Below are 20,303 nucleotides of genomic sequence, written 5' to 3' on the forward strand. Positions count from 1 at the left end.
GTGAATTTTTCGGCACCAAGTGCCGAAACAGGAACATGCACATGCGCACGGCAAAACACCGGAAACTGGAAGAGCAACTCCCCAGCATATGTGCCGGCCACCTGGTCATCAGGGTTCTGGTGCGCATGTATGCGTGAAGACCAGCTGGCCAGCAGGCTTGCATGCACTGGAAACCAAAAGTTCAGCTTCCCAGTACGTGCATGTATGCCAGGGAGCTGCTCTTCTGGTTTCCGGCATTCCCGGGCACGCGAAGACCAGCTGGCTGGCGTGCATGCATTTGCCAGAACCCAAAAGATCAACTGGTGACTGCTGGCATGCTCAGAGAGATGGCTCTGCATGCCACTTCTGGCACGTGTGCCATAGGTTTGCCATCACAGCAGTAGGAAGACCAAAATGTGTTAATTTAAAAAAAAACTTTCTGCTAGGTAGAAAAACAAGCCATTTCTGAACTTCTTTTAGAGGATTTCATGTGGGTCTGATGGAATAAGATACCTATTCTCCTTTCGATAGAACAGCTTTCTTCAAGTTACTATCCTTCAGATGCTATTCCCAGAATCTCCAGCCAGCCTCTATCTTAAGTTACAGTTTTTCTTAGACCAGACTGGAAGATTTTATTTGAAAAACTAGGATATGCCAGACTAAGGAATATAAAGCCAGTTTTCTATTAGCATTATCCAAATTATTGCAAGCATATTTAACAAAAGAACAGATAAATAGCAAATTAAATCATTGTCTTTCTGACACTGCTTGTGGAAAAAAGGGAATAGTGTTAGGGCAAAAATTTCAACTATAATTCTGGTACAAAGAAAATGAAACATAGTCATTTCTTCAGGCTCAAGTCAGGGATGAAAAAATGGCCTAGCAGCTAACTTCTGTAAGATTAGAAAATCCCATTTCTTTTTCAAAAGATTCTTTTTGACTGAGTCCTAATAATACATGGCTTAATCTTTCACGACCTATCCACGTGGCTTGGTAACATCTAGAAACAGTGACTAATAAGTACTATAGTAAGATAATGGGTTGCATTCTTCAGTTTAGATTGATAAAGGTCAATATTAACATAGGCATCTACTTTAACCTGGCTTCAAATAATGTTTTAAAATATGAACTAGCTATATTGGCTTCACATAAGCTAAAAATATGAAACATTTTATTGGGTCAGACCTAAGGCCTATCAGAGCCATCAACCTGTTTCCTGGAATAGCCATCAAAATGTTTTTGGGAACCCAGGACGCAAGTTCTGAAAATGTTTAATAGTACATTGCTGGTACTTGGTAACCAGGAATCAATGGCACGTTTCTTCTGAACCTGACTTTGTAATTAGTTTTATAAAAAATAAAATATAAAATCTGATTACCAGATCATCGTGACTAAAAGGACCAATTATCCATAGCTTAATCTAATTGCCAGAGTAAGTTTGAAATGGAGCGTGACTGACGACAAAGATGCAGGGAACAAGAAACAGGAAAGAGGAAGATGGTCTAAAATCACACCCTTCTCTGCCTGTTAAAACGGTTCAAAAAAAGGTGTGTTGTTTTACTAATCTAGCAGCCCTGGGCAAAATAGGCACAGATCGGGTGACAGGAGGGGAGGGACTTCCACAGCAATAGCAGTCAAATGGAATAGAAGAGGTTGACACACAACAGGCAAAACAAACATTGTCACTAATGCCACTGCAAATTGGAAAACACTATTCTGACATATAGAAGGAAAAGTGGGGTTAGAGGATGCACAAACCATTGATCTGTGGATGGGTAAAGGAGAACGTTTCTGCCCTTGAGAAATAGCTAGCAATTATTATTTGCCCTGAAGCAACCAGTTAGTTACATCAGTCCTGTGTGTAGCTGCACTCCTGCCTTGCCAACTACTCTGCTTGACAGCTCAAAAGGCTGTCTTTGCTGCCTTTTCTTTGCTTCCAGCTTCTGGATCTTGCCTTGCATTCCAGACATTGTGGATTTTGGCCCTTGGCTACCAGTGCGGATGAAAGACCATGTGACTGGCTGTTTTCTGACTTCAGGCCCCTTGTTAATCACTCTGACCCCTCTTTGTGCTGTGGTGATTTCATGGAAGAGGATGGGGTGCGTTTATATGCCTGCATATGCTGTTTCTTTGGAACTCAGATGCAAATTTTTACTTTTCCCTTTTTAGAAAGGGATTTGGGGGAGGCAGAGATTGTGCTTCAGGACTGGGTCTGCCTTAAAGGTTATCTACTGCTGCTCAATCAATAAGATAACCCATTGCATATATTTAAAGTGTCATTGATGGACGGATTATCGGGCAGCAATGGTAATACAAGCACAAAGTAATATCCATGAAAAGGGTGAATGTTTTCTTCCAACTGCACTATAGTACATGTAGTCCTTAACTCATGATCACAACTGAGCCCAAGGTTTCTGGTGTTAAGTGAGTTTTGCCTCATTTTATGACCTTTCTTGCCACAGTTCTTAAGCGAATCACTGCAGTTGATAAATTGACTTTTGCTTGTCAGAAGGTCGCAAAAGGGAATCGTATGTCCTTGGGACTACAGCAACCGTCATAAGTATGAACCAGTTACCAAGCATCTGAATTTTGATCACATGATCATGGGGCTGCCACAAAGATCGTAAGTGTGAAAAACAATCACAAGCCATATTTTTCAGTGCCGCTGAAAGGTCATTGTTCTGACCCAACTGGGTTCCCAGAGAGCAAACACAGACAAAGGCAGCAGCCGCCACCTTTTAAGGTTTGATCACAATTCTGTTCCTTTATAGATAAAAGGCTGCTTTCCACCAATTAGCTCTGACAAGAAAGAGCCTTGCCAAGTTGTTTGTCAAGGCTGCCAGAAACCCAGAGATAAGAACTAATTTACAGAATTCTTCAAACACAAACTAAGATGTCCACCAGTTGAGTTTCAGAGCTTCTTTGCTTTCTGCAAAGAACACTTTTTCAAACTTGCCTTTTACCCTCTTGAAGGGAGGGGCCATTACCTTGCAGCCTTACTCCTGAGTCACCTGTACTGCTGTAATTGTTCTTTCCTCCGAGTAATCCTTCATGCACGTGCACTTGGCACAGGCTCCTCGGGAACCTCCTTGTCACTGCTGCCAGCCCCCACAGTCTCTGAAGGCAGCAGTCCACTCCCTGATGGTCCTGGCCCCTCATCAGAGTCATCGCTCTCCTCAGCACCTGCTGCCGGCTAACCACAACAGGTCACTAAATGAGCTGTTGTAAGTTGAGGACTAACTGTAGTTGCCCTCTGAAATTTCTTCTTGATCAAAAAGGATAGGAAGAACATGGGGTCCTTGGTGCTCTCTGAATTTGGTATTTTGTATGCAGTAATGTCATCAGTGCTAGTGCTTGCCCTGTTACCTAGTTTGGATAATGCCTGCATAAAAAATATCAAGCTCAGAGAGCACCAAGGACCCCTGATTTCAACCCTGAACTACAAATATTCTCCTTTATTGATGACATGGTTCTTGTTGCATCTTATGGTGAAGTATGAAATAAAGATTAGGCAGACTTTAAAAAAATATTCTACAAGGAACAGTGTTTACAATTTGTTAAACGGTGTTTTCTCCACCAGTAACAATTAGGTTTACTGAAAACATGTGTTTCTATGGGTGCAATTCTACAGCTTAACAGAAGGAAACCACCTGGCCATAAACAGAACATTTGATACTGGCAGATGGTGCTTCTAGTTCTGCAGACTTGTATGTTGTGGACTGCATGTTAGGAATGGAAACGTCTCCTGTGAATATGTTCAGACTATAATAGCATGAGGAGCCTGGAAGTGCCTGAGAAATACCTAATACTTAATACAGATGCACAGGAGCACTTAAAAGTATTTTAGGATTACTTAACACGAGACATACCGTGCCCTGTTAGTGTAGAGTTGTAATTGTAGGAATGTTCCAATCTCGGATGGCAAACCTCAGATAAAGAATGTTTCCAAGCAAATACAACTCAGGTAAACAAAGTCACTAATCTAAAGGAGGATTAGAGAGAGGAAGTAAACATATGTTAGACTTTAACTAGAGATAATTAATTGTATGGATTACTGTGCAAAACAGTAACGAAAGTTAAGCAGTAACCAAAATTAACCAGTGATGGAGGATAACTAAAAATGTGTATAAATGCAAGACTAGACTCCAATAAAGATCATCATGATTCAGTTGTTCATGATCAAACAACTCGCCTGCCTCATCATTGCAACATGTTAGGTCATTGATTTAGTGATATATCTTATCTAAACAGAGAAATGAAATGACTATGGTAGACAGAAAAGCAAAAAATCCTCTAAGTCCTGCTGGTTTTCCCATTTACTTTACATTGCTTGTGGGAAGCCTGAAGGGAGAAAAATCAGTAGTGAAGCCAGCAAGAAATTGCAAGTCCAAGGCCAATAGGCAGCTAAATGCTTGTTGTTGGATGGGGAAGGTAGCAAGGGATTACAAGAATGGCTGAGAAACTCTCAGAGAATGTTCAAAATAGGCATGACATGACTGCAGCAGCAGCCTGGTAAGCACTGAAACAACCACATGTTCCTCAAATTTCATTCTCTCGGGAGTCATAGCTCCTGGATTTTGGATACATTCTGTAGGTTAGGATTTGAGGTACCTTGGTTCAAATATTATTCTCCTATGATGTACTGTTCTACCTAGTTAAAGATTATGGGAACAAGACTTTAAGTAGTACATCAATTTTTGTTCTTTACTTGACTCAGATCATACAAACCATTCTTTCAAATAAACATAGTTAATTAAAGTTCAATTAAACTTGTTTCACTTTCACTCATTTTCCAGTTTCAGTTTAGGCAAGGGAAAACTACCACAGCCTTAAATGTTAAAAGGGGATTGTTATGTTCTTTTAGATATTTGCCTAAGAAAGATTCTGATACACACTTTGTCTTTGTGCTTGGCTGATTTAGGAATGAACACAGGAAAATGTCAGAAGATAAAATCTGTCATAAGGTTTATCACTTTCTTATCTTTATGATTAAGTGAGTCATTCTTTTCTAGCCTGGCACTTCTGAAATGTCAGGAGCCCTGCCAGCAAGAGCAAGGCAAATTACACGTAGGGGATTCTACAACAGAGTGTATGTAGTCTGGGGGGAAAAGACATTTCTCTGTCTGCAAAGACTGATGGAGGCAGAGTTTTGGATCTTTGGTTCTCAACCTTAGGTTCCTAAATGAGGTTGGACATCACTACCAGTCATATTTGACCACTGTCCATACAAACAAAAGATAATGGAAAAATAGCTGGTAATGCAAATTGGGAAACACTTCTTGAAAACAATTCATTTTCCAGTTTGTGCATAATGAAAAAAATTAAGGGTGTTGAATAAGAAAAACAACTGATTTTTTTGTTTAAAACTAAACATTTCTTGAGGGAAGGAAGTACCTATGGAGCTTGTATTGTTATATTATTTATTACTCCAGTCTGACCTCCTTTTAATTATCTTTTCAATTAGTAGGGTAGCAGATAATCATGCTGAGGTACAAGTAATAAGATCATTATTTCTGCTGAATAGAAGCAACAGCACAATTATCTATCCTTGGAGAAGATATGATGTGTTGGAAACAGTGATTCGTACAGTAGGTGAATTTGCCATGACTATTAACAATGACAGTATGCCTTTAGTTTATGAAGCAATGATCAGAAAATCCTGCTCATGGAAGCAATGCACACACACACACACACACACACACACACACACACACATAAATATCATTATCAATTCTACAGTTTGCCTGAATTATAGCTCTATAATTTGTTGGTATATAGTTGAAGTGAAATAAATGTAGTCAATGATTCATATTTTATATTAAGCCACAATTCTATTAACTATGGTTTATATAATAACTAGCTGGATTTGCATCATATCCTAAGCAATATATAACATCACAGATCACAAATAACAGATAGATATTCTAATCTGAAATCAAACCACATTATGACAGGGCACAATTATGAATCTAGACCCTCTGTATTCATGCCAATGATGTCTGTCAGGAAGATCAGAATCTGTGAGATGCTGGGATCATTAATGAAATGTTACCACATGTGTGCATGCAGTGAGTCATGTCTGCTTACAAAGGATCTTTGATCCGATTCTGCATCAACAATCTTAAAGATGTTAACCCTTCCCAATGCCCATCTTTCTTATATAAAATAAGATACTTTTGTTCTTATTTTTGTTTCAGTTATTCTATAAGAAAGTTAATCTTGCATAGAAAATAAGCCTTATGTTCTTAATTCATATCTAGTTTATTAAGTTGGACTAACATAGTTACTTTAGTCAGATACCTAGATGGCATTTGTTAAATATATTGTACTTGACATATTTTCCATTCAAGTTTTTTTAACACAGACTTTTCTAATATTTATGCACAGACAGTCTAATTATTCTGGCAAGACTAGATATAATAGTAAAAAAAGAAATGTATTTCAGTAGTATTGAGAGATCTCAAAATAGTATAGAAAGAAAGCAAATATGGAAATTTCCTTGCAAATTGAAAGATAATAACATCTTGCAATGACTGTGTATCCACAGTGAGATTTTTTCTTTTATTTGTGAAGTCAGAGAATCAAATCAAATTTGTATGCATTAGATTATATAATACTCCCAATACATGTACTGGGAGACATATATATACTTGTATATGCATACTCACATGCCCAGACTTTTAAAAAACATTTTATAATTACAGATATTATATATTATTTGTTCTCTCTTCCTGCCTCCCTTTCTTTTTTGAAGGAACCCAAAATGACCTGCATGAATTTCCCAAGAGTCACTATCCAGATTAAATTCTACTCAACGTTAACATACTTGCAGTACTAACTTAGATCTAGAGTAAATTTAATTCAGAGCTACAAAGAACACAAGCCTATGTTCTGTTATTGCTTTACTTGCAATAGCCTTATTGCACCCCATTAAAATAAATAGAAATACATGGCTGCAGTTCTTAACTGCTACACTCCATGTCTCCCCGTAAAAGGGATTACATGATTTTCAAATAGTAAAATTGCATTTACCCAGAACCCTTGAAGATCATACAGAAAACAAGGGTACACATTTTTGGTCTGGTTTAGGTGGAGAAAGCTAGAGTCATCATAGCAGGGAAACGATGTAGATCAGGCAGAATTGTACCACAGTTGCTTGGGCTGAAAGTTATCAAGGGGGTGGTCTGGGAATTTGGGGATTTATTTATTCTTATCCTATGCTTTTTTAAACTGTTAAGTCTATTTCACAGCTCACAAAACACAGGCACAATTTGCTTTGTGCTTAAAACGAAATGAAGCTGCATTACTGATATTTGGAAGCTAGATTGCCAAACTGCCATGGGCGCCACAGAAAGAGGCTTTGGAGACACAAGCTATCCATCCACAACCTAAAATAAAAGAACTTCTCCATCAGAGAGGTGTATGCAATGCAGATTTAAAGACAAATACACTGAAGTTACAATGCTAAAGCTATTTATTTTTTAAGAAAAGGTAGACTGCTTCTTCCTTTGTCATAACTCCTGAAATAAGTGAAAGCTACCAATATGGGGGTCAAGGTAACTTGATAACCTCAAGCTAAGAAAATGACTAATTGTAATTTATGGTATTTACAGAAATAGAAACTTACCAGCACTAACAGTGATAGCCTCAATGAACTGCTCTCTCCAGCTGTTTGTTCCAACCACAAGAGCTAGATTTGTCTTCTTAATAAGCTTGTCCACAGTGTTCTGCAGATGGACAGATGAAACATGGAGCACATAGTAAATGTAAAGGATGCTGGTCAGCATCAGAGCATAGATATAGCAATAGCACTTAGACTTATATACCACTTCACAGTGCTTTACAGCCCTTTCTAAGTGGTTCACAGTGTCAGCATATTGCCCTCAACAATCTGGCTCCCCATTTTACCTATGGATGGATGGAAAGCTGAGTCAATCTTGAGCCAGTGAGACTCAAACTACCGAACTGCTGGCAGTTGGCAGAATTAGCCTGCAATACTGCATTCTAACCACTGCGCCACCATGGCTCTTCAATATCAGGTGAATGAAATTGAACAAACATGCAAAAGTATCTTGCTTTAAACCAGCTTGAAATGTTTGTGCAAAGTATTTCTTAATGGTGCTTTGTAATTAGACCAAGTCTAAGTAATTAGACTTGCACATTTTCATAAAGTATTAATCGATCCATATTTGATTCAGTGAAAAGGTAGTCCTATTTTCTTTGGACATCTTAATAGTTGTTATTACAATAATAAGATTTTGGCAAACAAGACTGCTGCTGTAGTCAAGGCAGAATGATCTATTCACCTTCTGCCAATCTGCTACATTTGCAGGACTGGTTCTTAGGAAATACTGATTCATGCTGGCTACTATGCAAAGAAAAAGCTAAACAAGAAAGGCTGAATGATCCATTCCTCCCCCAAATTTGCCTGCACGACATTCCATGAATCTGCCCCCTGGATGTTTATGATAACTGGACAAAAGATTAAATACAAATTAATGCTACCAGAGATAGTGTTCAATTTATGACAATTGAGACCAGAATTTTCACTGCTAAGCAAGGCAGTTAAGTGAGCTATGCTCAATTGTATGACTCTTTTTGCCAGAGTTGTTAAACAGATCACTGCAGTTGTTAAGTGAATAATGCATTTAACATTATTTACTTCATGAAGTGAATCCAGCTTCCCCGATTGACTTTGCTTGTCAGAAGGTGACTGGGAAGGTTGCAAATGGCAATCAGATTATCTCTAGGATGCTACAAACCTCATAAATATAGGCTGGTGTTGCCAAATGCCTGGATTTTGATCACCTAACCATGGGGATGGCTGTATATAACAGCTTACCTAGTTTATTTTATAAGCTTCTTTTGCATTGAAATATCTGAAGCTCATTCTGACCAATCTACTCTGCATAGGGAGGAAAGATAATTTTACAGGAGGCCAGAGCATTGGTCCACCTATTTATTCTCTGAATTTGTAAGGCCAGTAATTGAACTGGGGATTAAAAAAGGCAACCTATAAAAATAGACAAACAGATGCCATGTAGAATCTCCTGATACATTGATGTATCTCTGAAAATATATTAGTACTTCAGAAAACTGCATTTAACTAACGTATTTGCTTTACTACAGCTAAACTGGATATCTACAGCTTTTACTGATCCTCTGTGTGTTTAATAACCCTGAGATATGCTTATAGAGCAGAGTTGTGAAAACTTTGCTTTCAACCTAATGCACCTCATATTATAAAATTATGAAATATATAATCATGCATAGTTCATTTTCTTTACAAATGATTGATTTGAGCTGCGCCATGATTCAAGTTCAGTGAGGTTGCCTGAAGCCATTCAAAATTACTTTCTAAGGGAATTGACAAGAGAATATTTTGGAGGAGCTGCATGAAAAAAAAAGAATTAAAAAAGCCTATGTCAGTGATTCCTATGTAATGAAATTCTACCTATTTAATACAGAATGGTGTAAAATTTTAATATCCAATTTAAAATTATCTTCGGGGGATGCAAATGAAAGAAAATCAACGTTAAATTTAAATATGTGATAATTGTTAATGATGTAAATTCTTATGTTTAGTGGATATGGCATTGTGCTTAATGAGCTAGATTAAATATACATTCATATTCTTTAGCTGAAAAGTTGATTGGGTGAGAAGTTAGGCATTATCTCAAACTTAGCCACTTTACCCATTGGATAAAAGGAAGGGATAAAGCATTTATGCTTTATTATTCATGATTTTTTTACATTTAAAGTGTGTTTAATGTTCTTATTTGAAGTAGTAGGAAATGACCAGGCTGAGCCTGAAAACAGGATCAGATGCATCATCAGTCTGGAGTCTCTACAGCCCTTGTAAGAGACCCAAGTCCAGCCTGCAATGCCCCCCCCAAATCCATTTGCCTTGACCGCAAGTAGATCAGATTCTTGCTGAGATAGCATGGAACAAATTTGTAATACTTTTGAACTATATTCTGACTCCTGATTTCTTGCACCTGACAGAAATCATTTATACAATCTGAGAATTGTGTGTAATTTTCTCCTTTGAACTCATTTCTACAATGAGTGGTAGGATGTTTTCACAAAGTGCTTGAAATACTTAAGGAGATTTATTGATATGTTTGGAAATCCCATTAGGAAGAGGAAAAAATGAAAGAGAGATAGAAAAAAAGAAATAGAGAAAAGAATGTGGCTGAACAGTTTATCTTCCTATGAATATTTGAAGGCTTTCAAATAATAATAATATTAATAATAATAGTTAAAATATAATTCTTAAAAGTGAGCTGGCAAAGTTTAATAAAATATAATTTCCTACATGATAAATCTTTACCCTTTTTAAAAAACAGATGCTGCAACGTAATAAATAAATACATAATAAATAAAACATTAGAAAAATTAGCCAAATTATTTCAGCGTTATAAGTTGTATGAATCGCACAACTTGCTTTTTCTTAGAACAAAATTCTAATTGCACAGACACATTTTGGGGGTGGACGTTGAGAACTTTACCAAAATATAATCCTAGGTCACCAAGGACTGATGAGGAATAGACCTAGAGTAAGTTAATGGTTGTTTGCTGTCAGATGGTACCTGAATTAAATATATTAAATTAATGGTAATAATGACATTAAATATCTACATACTACACCTTGAACTCGTAGGATTCTTCAATAATCACTTCTAGCTTTGTGTGCTCCCCCAGGATGGGGCGCCCCATTTCAGCAATGCGTCGTTCTTCCTCCTCTTTGCTTGTCAGAGGCTGCTTCTCTTCGTTCTCTTCTGGGGATGGAGAAGACACAAAACCAGTTGAGGGATGGTTGAGTTTATCCCCCAACATACTCTACTAATGTGGCAAAATCAAGCAAACAACTGCTACAGGAAGACACCATCAGGGCAGCCTCCTGCATTGTAAGGATTTTTCCCTGGAAGCATCAGAAAATGATGATCATGGCTCACACCCTCTCTGCTTCCTTTCACCTCTTGTGCTTTTTAAGGGGACCACAATTTAGCAGGTGGCTCTTTGAGCTGCTCTTTGCAACAGGGAAATAGAAAGGGAATATTTATGTATGGATTCACAGGTCTATGTGATACACTACCGAATGTGGCTGTTTTTAAATAGGTCTACTATTAGTTAAGGGTATGTCTAAATATGAAATATATGATTGTAACAGATTCAAAGTTATTTCTATGAGCAAGAATTTTAGACTGCTAAAATAATCTGACTGAGTGGTGTTCAAGCAAAAGCAGATAACATATCCAGAACTGAAATATAAAAAAATATCTTTGGTCCCCTCCCAAAAGAACAAGTGTTTAGATTTGTACACCAAAAGGACGATCTATATTATACCTTTCCTTGATTACGTGAAGACAGACTCAGAGGACATTAGGCTCAACACAATGTCCTCACATTTCAGTTTAATATTCCTGGCGAAGATAGACACAACATATATTGTGTTCAGGTTAATCTGAACCTTTCTCAGTTGTATCTCAAACTATTACTTTGGGTGTGTAAAGTGTAATGAGTAAGTTGCTGTGCCAGATGGGGAACTCTCCCATTTTTCTTTTCTTCCCATAGCTTTTCTCTCTTGAAATGTAATCCATGCCTCTTCATAATTATTTTTTATCATCAAGTGGGCTCCGATATTATAACATATATTGGCTGGAACAAAAGGCCTGGAAAGGAAGGGCTTCATGAAAATCAATTCTGGCTGCTGAACTGGCTCCACTTCTCCCCCTTACACTGCTACCATGTAGAGATGTTTCATATTTTTGTAACTAGAACCACAAGTGTACATTTACATTTTCTACTGAAGCCTGGCTGACCTTCTAGGATCTGTTTCAATTTTTAAAGTTTTCTTAATATTTCTGTGGGTAAAACTGTCAGTGTTCATGGCCCCAAGGTAATACCTTCACACTTGATAGAAAGACTGAAAGTTCCCTATATTCAGACATTATCTTTCAGTGAGAGCCCAATAAAATCTAAGTGAAAGGTGAGTGGGCTCATTGTTATTCTAACCAACACCTGCCCCAACTCCCAGGCAGTCTGAGAGGGTGAAACGAACTTTGTCTGTGTTTAAACTGGAAAACAAGCTAGTTGTAGTTTCTAGGGAAGCTCTTAGAAAAGGAGATTTTGAGTAGCTAAAATCCATGTCTAAATATTTAATTATTTGGGAAAGAGCTGGGATGAAGAATATAATTGATGAGGTGATGCTACAGAGCAGGACCAGGATTTTCTCCATCGTTTATTCTTATTTTTGTTTATTATTAAATTTTTATGCTGTCCATTTTACTGTTAAAGCTATTCTGAGTGATTTAAAATATAATAAAATAGTATCAATCAATAAATATAAATCAATAAAATTAATATTGATTTTAAAAAATGAACTTACTTAAGTTTTACAGTGTAGTTTCCCCATATTTTTCACTTTATAATGGCAGCAAACTTTGTTTATTGTTAATTTTTGGTGGTTGTTCTGACAAAAATCAATGGTATATTTAGGTTCTAGTGGTTAAAAATAAGGAATTTGGGATTGCTAGTTCCTTGGGGTTGTTTTAAAGAGATACACAAAGGAGGCAGCAAGAATATACAAATGGCAGTCTCCATTCTTTAGCCAATTGGAAGTCCTCCAAATAATAGCTGAAGTTTAATGTCTGAGCAGAGCTAAAAATTGGAAGGAGCACAATTAAGCTTCATAAATTTTACTCAATGCTCCTCCCGTTCAAATCTCTATTCTGTCTTATTGACAAGTTGAAAGTACACAATATCTGGCTTTCTCTTAAAAACCTCATCTGACTTAACAACTTAACAGATCAAAAACACATACGGGGAGAACTGGGTTACATGAGACAGACCATCCAATATTCATACAGATCATACAACCAGTAGCACAGTCATGGACTTTGCCAGAGATGAGCAGATAAAAATAAGAACAGATAGGAAGCTAAAGTGACCTTTGGTCAAGATTATTTTGGGGAAATGGAAATTCACAGGGATGGAATAAACAAAGAAGAATGAATATAGTACATATGCTTTGTACTGTAATCTGTGGAATTCAGTTGCCTATCTATTTTATATATTTGTCCAGCTGAATGTCAGCGTCTGATTGACTTAATACAAAGTTAAATTGAAATTTGCGGCATTTTTAATCAGTAAAAGCTTGATAACCGGCAATCTGTTTTCATTATTTGGTTAATTGCACTGTTAATCACCTATTTACAAAGCATTATAATAACACATGTTTAGGGCTCCTGTATTTTAGGAAAGTCTCTTATTGCCACAACTAAGGATCAACAGGAAGGAATTTTAATTACTTCTTTGGCTGGGTAATAATGCTACTTTAGGGCTCTAAGGAGCTTCTCTTATATTCCTAGCTCTAGGATGATTTGATATAAAAAAGTCTAATAAAGGAGCCCTTCCTTTCAAATCTTAGAAAGGGACATCTGGCAACCCTATTCATATCTTTGAATGCACAGTCCCTCTTGCTGGGAAGGAATTTAATTCTTTGCTTAAAACCAAACCCTTGAATTTTATTTTCATCTCCTTCTCCTTTTGTTTTGTGTTAAAAGTGAATTTGGAAAGTGCTAATACTACTTGATTGGTGCTTAAAAACAATGAGAAGTAATTTGTTAATTTGAATGTAACCAAGAGAATGCCAATGGAAGGGAGGATAGGTGGGTAGAAACAATCTGATTTTTGTTTTGTTTAAAGTGAGTGCAGCAGATGCTCTAGTAAGATACAATGAGGGAGAAGCTCAATGAGACTGAATGGTCAGAACTGATTTTTTGCATAGGACAAAGCTTGGCAGAGGGATCCAGTGTAGATGCAGCAAAAGATTTTGTCTCTATCATCAGCTACAATATGTTACTGGATTACTGAAGCATCCCCTCCCCATGACATCATTCAATTTTAAATATAGATAAAGAATAAGTTTAAAACTGGGCAAGAAACTCTGGTACATGAGAAGGATTGTATGGAAGGAGAATCTCTGACTCTATCATCCTCGTATTGCTATGGCAGATTTAAATGACGGACATCTGTTCACTTGGCTAGTTAGCTTCAAGCAATAGCATCTATCGGTGAGCAAAGGATGGAGCAGACTGACAAGGCTAGTTCTAGGCCTGATAATAACTACTATAAGAAAAGGATATTTCATGTTTCACCTCTTGTATCCATGTTGGAAGATCACCTAGGATAGAACAATGTGCAAAGGAAATATGAAAGAAAGAGACTCTATTTTGTCCTCTGAAAATGATTATAATTAATAGGGAAGATTGAGTATTTTTTTGCCAAAGGCATAATAAAATAAATCAAACACCACCTTTCCTTTTCCACTTTAACTATACCTTCCCTGTATCCCACGTGAGTTTGCACATGAGTTTTTGGTTTCACCTTATCTATTGGAGTGGGTCCCTAACACATCAGAATACCTTGAATGTTGATTACAGTAGAAGGAAGGGGATGGTCTCTAGCATGAACTTTCCTGAAGACAGACTTTCCTGACAAAATGGCAAAAATAATTAATGTCAATGAGCAGAACTGTGTTTCAATAGTGGTTTTAATGCTTTGTGGAGTTAGAGTCTGTTAAAAGTGAGAAATCTGCAAGATAGTGAACTGTAATTTCTACTTCACTCAGGGTTATGACAAGTACAAATGCTCACTACAGACGTTTTGGAAAATTGGTGAAATAACTCATGCGATGGAACTCAAACTTCCATCTGAGACAACCAACATGGCAATTCAGGATAATGGGAATTGGAATCATTTACCATACAGAAAATTGCAATTTACACATTTTTAAAATCTTCTTACATTTTCAGAAACAAAGAATTAGGTACTAGTTTTTTTTCAATCCTTCTAATGGCCAACTTTTGATTAATAATCTCCCAATGAATTCCCAACTATAATTGGTTATGAAATAACAATATTTAAGTATTTCATATCAATGATTGTACAAATGATAAGAGTATATTTTGGACAAATAATGACTATTACTGGATATTGCAAACTTTCCCCCCTCTTGGTCTCAAAAGAAAGATTTTCAAAGACAAAGCAGATATTTGATGGGTTTTTTCCTCGCTATATTTGCATATTTTTTCTGCATCACAATTAGTTGCATCAGCAACATTTTTTCAGAAAACTTATGATTAATTCAGACCTCAGCCTAGCTGAGTATGAAATCCCTGAGCAACCCTGCAAATGATTCCTTATAGAACTCAACAGCAATTTATCATTTGCCCCAATTAGAATTAAGTGCTTTGTCAATGGCAAATAAGATATAAGATGAATGACAATTTATTCCAGGGACTAGCTGGACAGCTGATATTGCTATTTAAGTATCTATTCATATTTTTATACCATTCTTTTTAAAGGTATATATCCATTTTCTTTTCTCTGCTCCATCTGCACAATGACTTTTAGGCAAAACAAGGGATTTATTTATTTATTTCCTGCCTTTATTATTTTTATAAATAACTTAAGGTGGTGAACATACCTAATACTCCTCCCTTCTCCTTTTCCCCCACAACAACAACCCTGTGAAGTGGTTGGGCTGATAGAGAGTGATTGATCAAATGTCAGGCTAGGGGCCACTCAATTTGGGTCTGTATGTGTTTTCTGCCTACTGGAAGATAGAAAGTCTCAGATGGTTTATTTCTGTGTCTTGCATTCAAATTCTCCTACAGCTGTAAGGAGTACATGTTGCAACAGAATAGTGGGATTTTAATTTTATTTGCTTAAAACATTGGCAAAAAAATCTGGATGACTAAATGTTTTAACCTTGCATAGATTTTCTAAAAACTAAAATGTAATGAAAAATACAGCTGAAGATAATTTGGTACCAAGCACTTTGAAGATATCTTAGCAATTTCAGTCACCATATTTTGCTAGTTGTAATATTTGGGGCCTTGTTGTCAACAGACTGGAAGTATCTTAAAAGACATCATCATCTAGTTTTTCAAGTTAAGCCTTTGAGTAATTTTCAGAAAATAATTGTGTTTTTTTTAAAAAATATAAGCTTATTAGCATGAAACATGTGATGTTAGGTTTGTGAGAATGAACTCATAATCAAAAAGTGCTAGTTACGTAGAATGTGGATATGAAAGAAATCAAGATGTCTTACCATTCAAAAATTTCCCTTAATTATAAAAGCAATGACAAGAATAAGCCAAGATGTTAATAAACATAACATAGAATGACAACTTCCAATATATCTGTTGGTTGAAACTACATCCACTATAGCTTTAATATGATAGCTATATATTTCTGATCTATAAAAGCTTTTTTTGCTTTTTTGCAGGGTTGAGGAAGCACCTGTGATGCTTCTGAAGCCAGGTATTCAAGATCCACTCCAATCCTACAATCAGCTATATACTTTACCCTTTGTCAAAAATAAAAGCTCATAATATTTTAAATCTAAGTAGATTGAAATGCAGAATATTATCTATTTTTGTTCAAAACACAAAAAGTAATAAGGAGACTGTTTTATGTAACCTTCAAGGAAATGAACATGTGCTCATACATTTTAATAGGACTCTCACAACAGGACTTCTTGGTGGGCTAGCTCAGCTTTCTTCCTATGCCACAGATAGGTTTGTCTGATGTTACAAAATACATCTTTTAACTTTTCATAAAAAATGATAGTAAAGTAATAGTAGAGTTGATTAACTAGTCTGAAGTTTTGCATTTGGCCCCCAAAGAGAAGAACTGCAACAGTTTTGGAAATCTTGCTATATATTAATCTTTGAAAGAACAGAGATTAAACTAGTTTTCTTAATACCAAAACAGAGTTCCAGTTGTTTCTGTTGTTCCCCTCTGGGAGGAGATTTTGAAGTATTTCTAGCAGGACTACCAGATTCTGTAACAGCTTTGTTCCCTATGCCATCCATTCCAGTAAACTTGCAAGATTCACTTTTCTCATCATGTACATGTATACATTTGGACTAGACTGTGTTGTTTCTCTGTGTCATATAATATATGTGGGTATATGCATAATTTTGTATTTATTTATTTAGTCACATTTATGGATTATATGTTGGAGGTGATAATGTTTTGAGAGCTGCATGCAACGAAATTTAATTTTAATGTATGCTGATTAATGTACATTCAAAGTGACAATAAAGTTATTCTGTTCTGTCTGTTTTACTCTACTCATTCTATGTTTTATAAACAGTGGCCAACCAGAAGCCCATGCAAAGCCTACAGATAAGGCAATGGGGGAACAGACTTCTCTCAACTTTGATTGCTAACCACTTTTTATATTTTATATTTGTTTGATGTAGTCTTTGCTTAGTGACCACAAATGAGACCAGCAACTTGGATGCTAAGCTGAAAAATAATTTGACAACAATGGGGCTCATAACCTTACTTTCCCTTCAGTTGCTAATAGAAGCAATGTGGTTGCTAAGTGAAAAATATTGTGACTGCAAATTATGATTTTACTTCTACCTTCTATATTAACTACTCTTGTTACAAGCGAAAGTGTACACTAGTTGTGAAGCATCTGAATGATGATCATATGATTGCGGTATGCTGCAATGGTTACAAATACGAGGACAGGTCACAACTGTCCTAAGCATTGTCATAACTCCAAATGGCTGCTGCATGAGACAGTCAGTAAGTGAGAACTAACTGTTCATGGTATTACCTCAATTCTTCTCCTCCACCCCACCAACAACATTGTGAGGTAGCTAAGAGTGACTAGCCCAAAATCACTCATTGAGCTTTGATAGCTGAAAAGTATGCTTAAATTTACGTCTGTTTCACCCAACATTTTGACCATCACACAACATGCGTTTTGGGGAGCACTATGCATTTCCAGTAAATAATTGATAGCTAGGTATAATAGTAAAAAAAAAAAATCAGCTATATAAAACTTGTATATTTGAGCAGAATTGTATCTTTGAGCAGAAAGATACTTGAAAATCCATACCTGTAATTGTGAAGCCACCTAAAGGAATGCCAAAACAGAGAAAAAAAGAAAGGAAATTAATATATTATTACAACATGCATTACTTACATAATTGAAGCTTTGCTCTTAATATGAATTACATATTTCCTAATATGAATATGATCACAGTGTATGTTTACCTGTATGGCTTGTCAATTAAAAGATTATCTAAATTTCTCAAATATGAACATCAAATGAAAAATAGGAAACCATACCTTGTCAATCATAATTGGTTGAAAACATAGTTAAAGGCAGGATTAGAAATTAAGAGAATAATCTTCTCTAACTTGTTTTTCTTCAAATGTGTTGAGACTATAATGATCAATTTCGAAACAAAAATATATTGCATTTGGAAAATGTCTCTTTGGTTGTTTTAAAAATTCACAGAGAAGCATTTTAATAGCAGGAAATATATATTCTTTATGCAAGAGATCCCACATCCAATTCAAAGATCACTCTGATACCCTCCAGATGTGCTAGATATCAGTATACATCCCCTGCAGCCAGTGTCCTGGTTGGAGGTGATGCTACAATCCAGTACACCTAGAAGATGTTTGGTGCAGAAGCCAGTCCTGAGATCTCAAAAGAAAAAGGATTTCTGACAGTGGGGATAAAATATAGAATATGTCTAAAAGCCTCCATATGATCTGATGTTAACATTTAATAATATACCATCTGTTACATATTCCATTTTTCCTAAAGCATTATGCCAAACTTTCTTGATTCCTTCACATTTGGTTGTCATAATGTCTATCCAACTGTACGAAGCAGCTCCTTCTGGGATGGATATGCATGTCTGAGGCCTACTTTTGTTGTTCTCTCTCAAGAGAATGAATACGTGATCTGACTCCAATACAGTAAAAAGAACAGGCCCGTGATACATAAACTCAGGAAAATATCTGGCTGTGCTAGGGTCGTAAGATTGTCTTTCTCAACTGAACCTGTCCATTTGTGATGGACTTAGCTGCTGTAATTGCCAGCCAAAATAGATTTATGGCTATTGGTTTTATATATAACTGAAGGTTGGCAGCTTGGAGAAGGCTGGTATAAGAAAGTTGTACATATTGAATGAGCCTAGTTTCCAAATAAAACCTGGTTTATCCTTTGTTTCAATTTGTTTAAAGTTTATTTATGAAGAAAGGTAGAATTGTATGGAAATCTATCTTATATGAATGTCACAGGGAGGGATGAGAGCTGTTTTTGTCAAGCTTCATTTATTTTGGCTGAATATAGGAACACATTACTCTTCGTGATAAATGTGTGTCCTTTATGAGGTTGTCTAAGAAAGACCAAATTGTTTCTGAAAAGTCGAATTTAGAATGTGAAAATACTTGAAATCCAGTTGCAAAAATCCCAAAGAGATCAGAATTTCTCACTTTCATTTACTAAAAGAAATAATTGTCTGATCATAAAAAAGCTAATTGTCTTTTGAACTATTTCTATAGCAGGTCCCAAAGACATTCAGAAATGACTTTTCCTTGAAAAAAGTGGCTCTTTAGTGTCATCAAGGATTGCAACATAGCCATGGATAAACAAGGTTATATGGTTAAAAATTATGGAGGTTGTAATCCAAAATATTGACACTAAGCTGGCGAAAGCAATTTTAAAGGGAATGCTTAAAAGGGAACCTATTATGTCATGCTGCAAACCTTAAGACAAATAAAAAGTGATGTTTGCTATTCATTAACATACCAAAGGAAAGACTGAATACAATGTGAATCTTGACCTGATTAATTTATGCTCTGGTAACAAGCTTTGGGGTAAAAACTTATGGTCAAATATCATGAAGAATCTTCTATTTTTTATTAGTTCTTTCCTATCTTAATTTTGGCCAAAGACACACTGAATCTGAAGGATCATGTTCAAGCCAGTATATGTGGAGAATGAATTTAAGCACAAACTGATATTCAATGACTGACATAAATCATTTTTAATAATAAGAGGACAGCTTCCTTGAATATTTTGAGAAAAATAAAGCATGAAATAAATTGAAAAAATAATTTACATAAAATACATTGATTGACTCCCCCATATGGAAAAGAAATGCAAGAAATGCAGTGCTTACCAAGCTCATTCAACAACAGGGCTGTGGAGAAGACACAGAAGGACAAATACAGAAGAAAAAAAAATGAGCAATGAAAGTAAAGAAGACATCCACAGAAAAGCCTCAGATCCAGGAGGCCAGAAAGCACAGATCTGCAAAGCTACAGGATACCATTACTACAAAGAAAAATAGCATGAGAAATAATGGAAAAGACACGTTTCATGGAGATAAGCTGTGAAATTGTGGGAAAATATTAAATGCACTGTTATGTTTTGTGTAACAGACAAATCTTTAATTCAATCAAGGTTCCCAACTTTTAGATCATATTCTTGG

At 36.1% G+C, this 20,303-nt stretch overlaps 1 protein-coding gene across 5 annotated transcripts in view; it reads right to left on the minus strand.

The window, feature by feature from the left end:
- SLC8A1 (solute carrier family 8 member A1) overlaps positions 1-20,303 on the minus strand; it is a 230,536-nt gene that overhangs the window by 15,652 nt on the left and 194,581 nt on the right. For 2 of the 5 annotated variants that reach the window (XM_087931455.1, XM_087931462.1), the window contains exons 4-7: positions 19,992-20,012; positions 17,909-17,926; positions 10,630-10,760; positions 7,607-7,706 (exon numbers count right to left, since the gene is read on the minus strand). In XM_087931455.1, the coding sequence (XP_087787581.1) occupies positions 7,607-7,706; positions 10,630-10,760; positions 17,909-17,926; positions 19,992-20,012 (270 nt within the window). Of the gene's footprint in view, positions 1-7,606; positions 7,707-10,629; positions 10,761-14,408; positions 14,478-16,099; positions 16,115-17,908; positions 17,927-19,991; positions 20,013-20,303 lie in introns of all 5 variants that reach the window. The other 3 variants (XM_087931476.1, XM_087931471.1, XM_087931480.1) reach the window with 2 other exon arrangements.

Source organism: Pseudonaja textilis, chromosome 1, assembly GCF_049901715.1.
Source record: "Pseudonaja textilis isolate UNSWEBS1 chromosome 1, rPseTex1.2, whole genome shotgun sequence".
Lineage (NCBI taxonomy): Eukaryota > Metazoa > Chordata > Lepidosauria > Squamata > Elapidae > Pseudonaja > Pseudonaja textilis.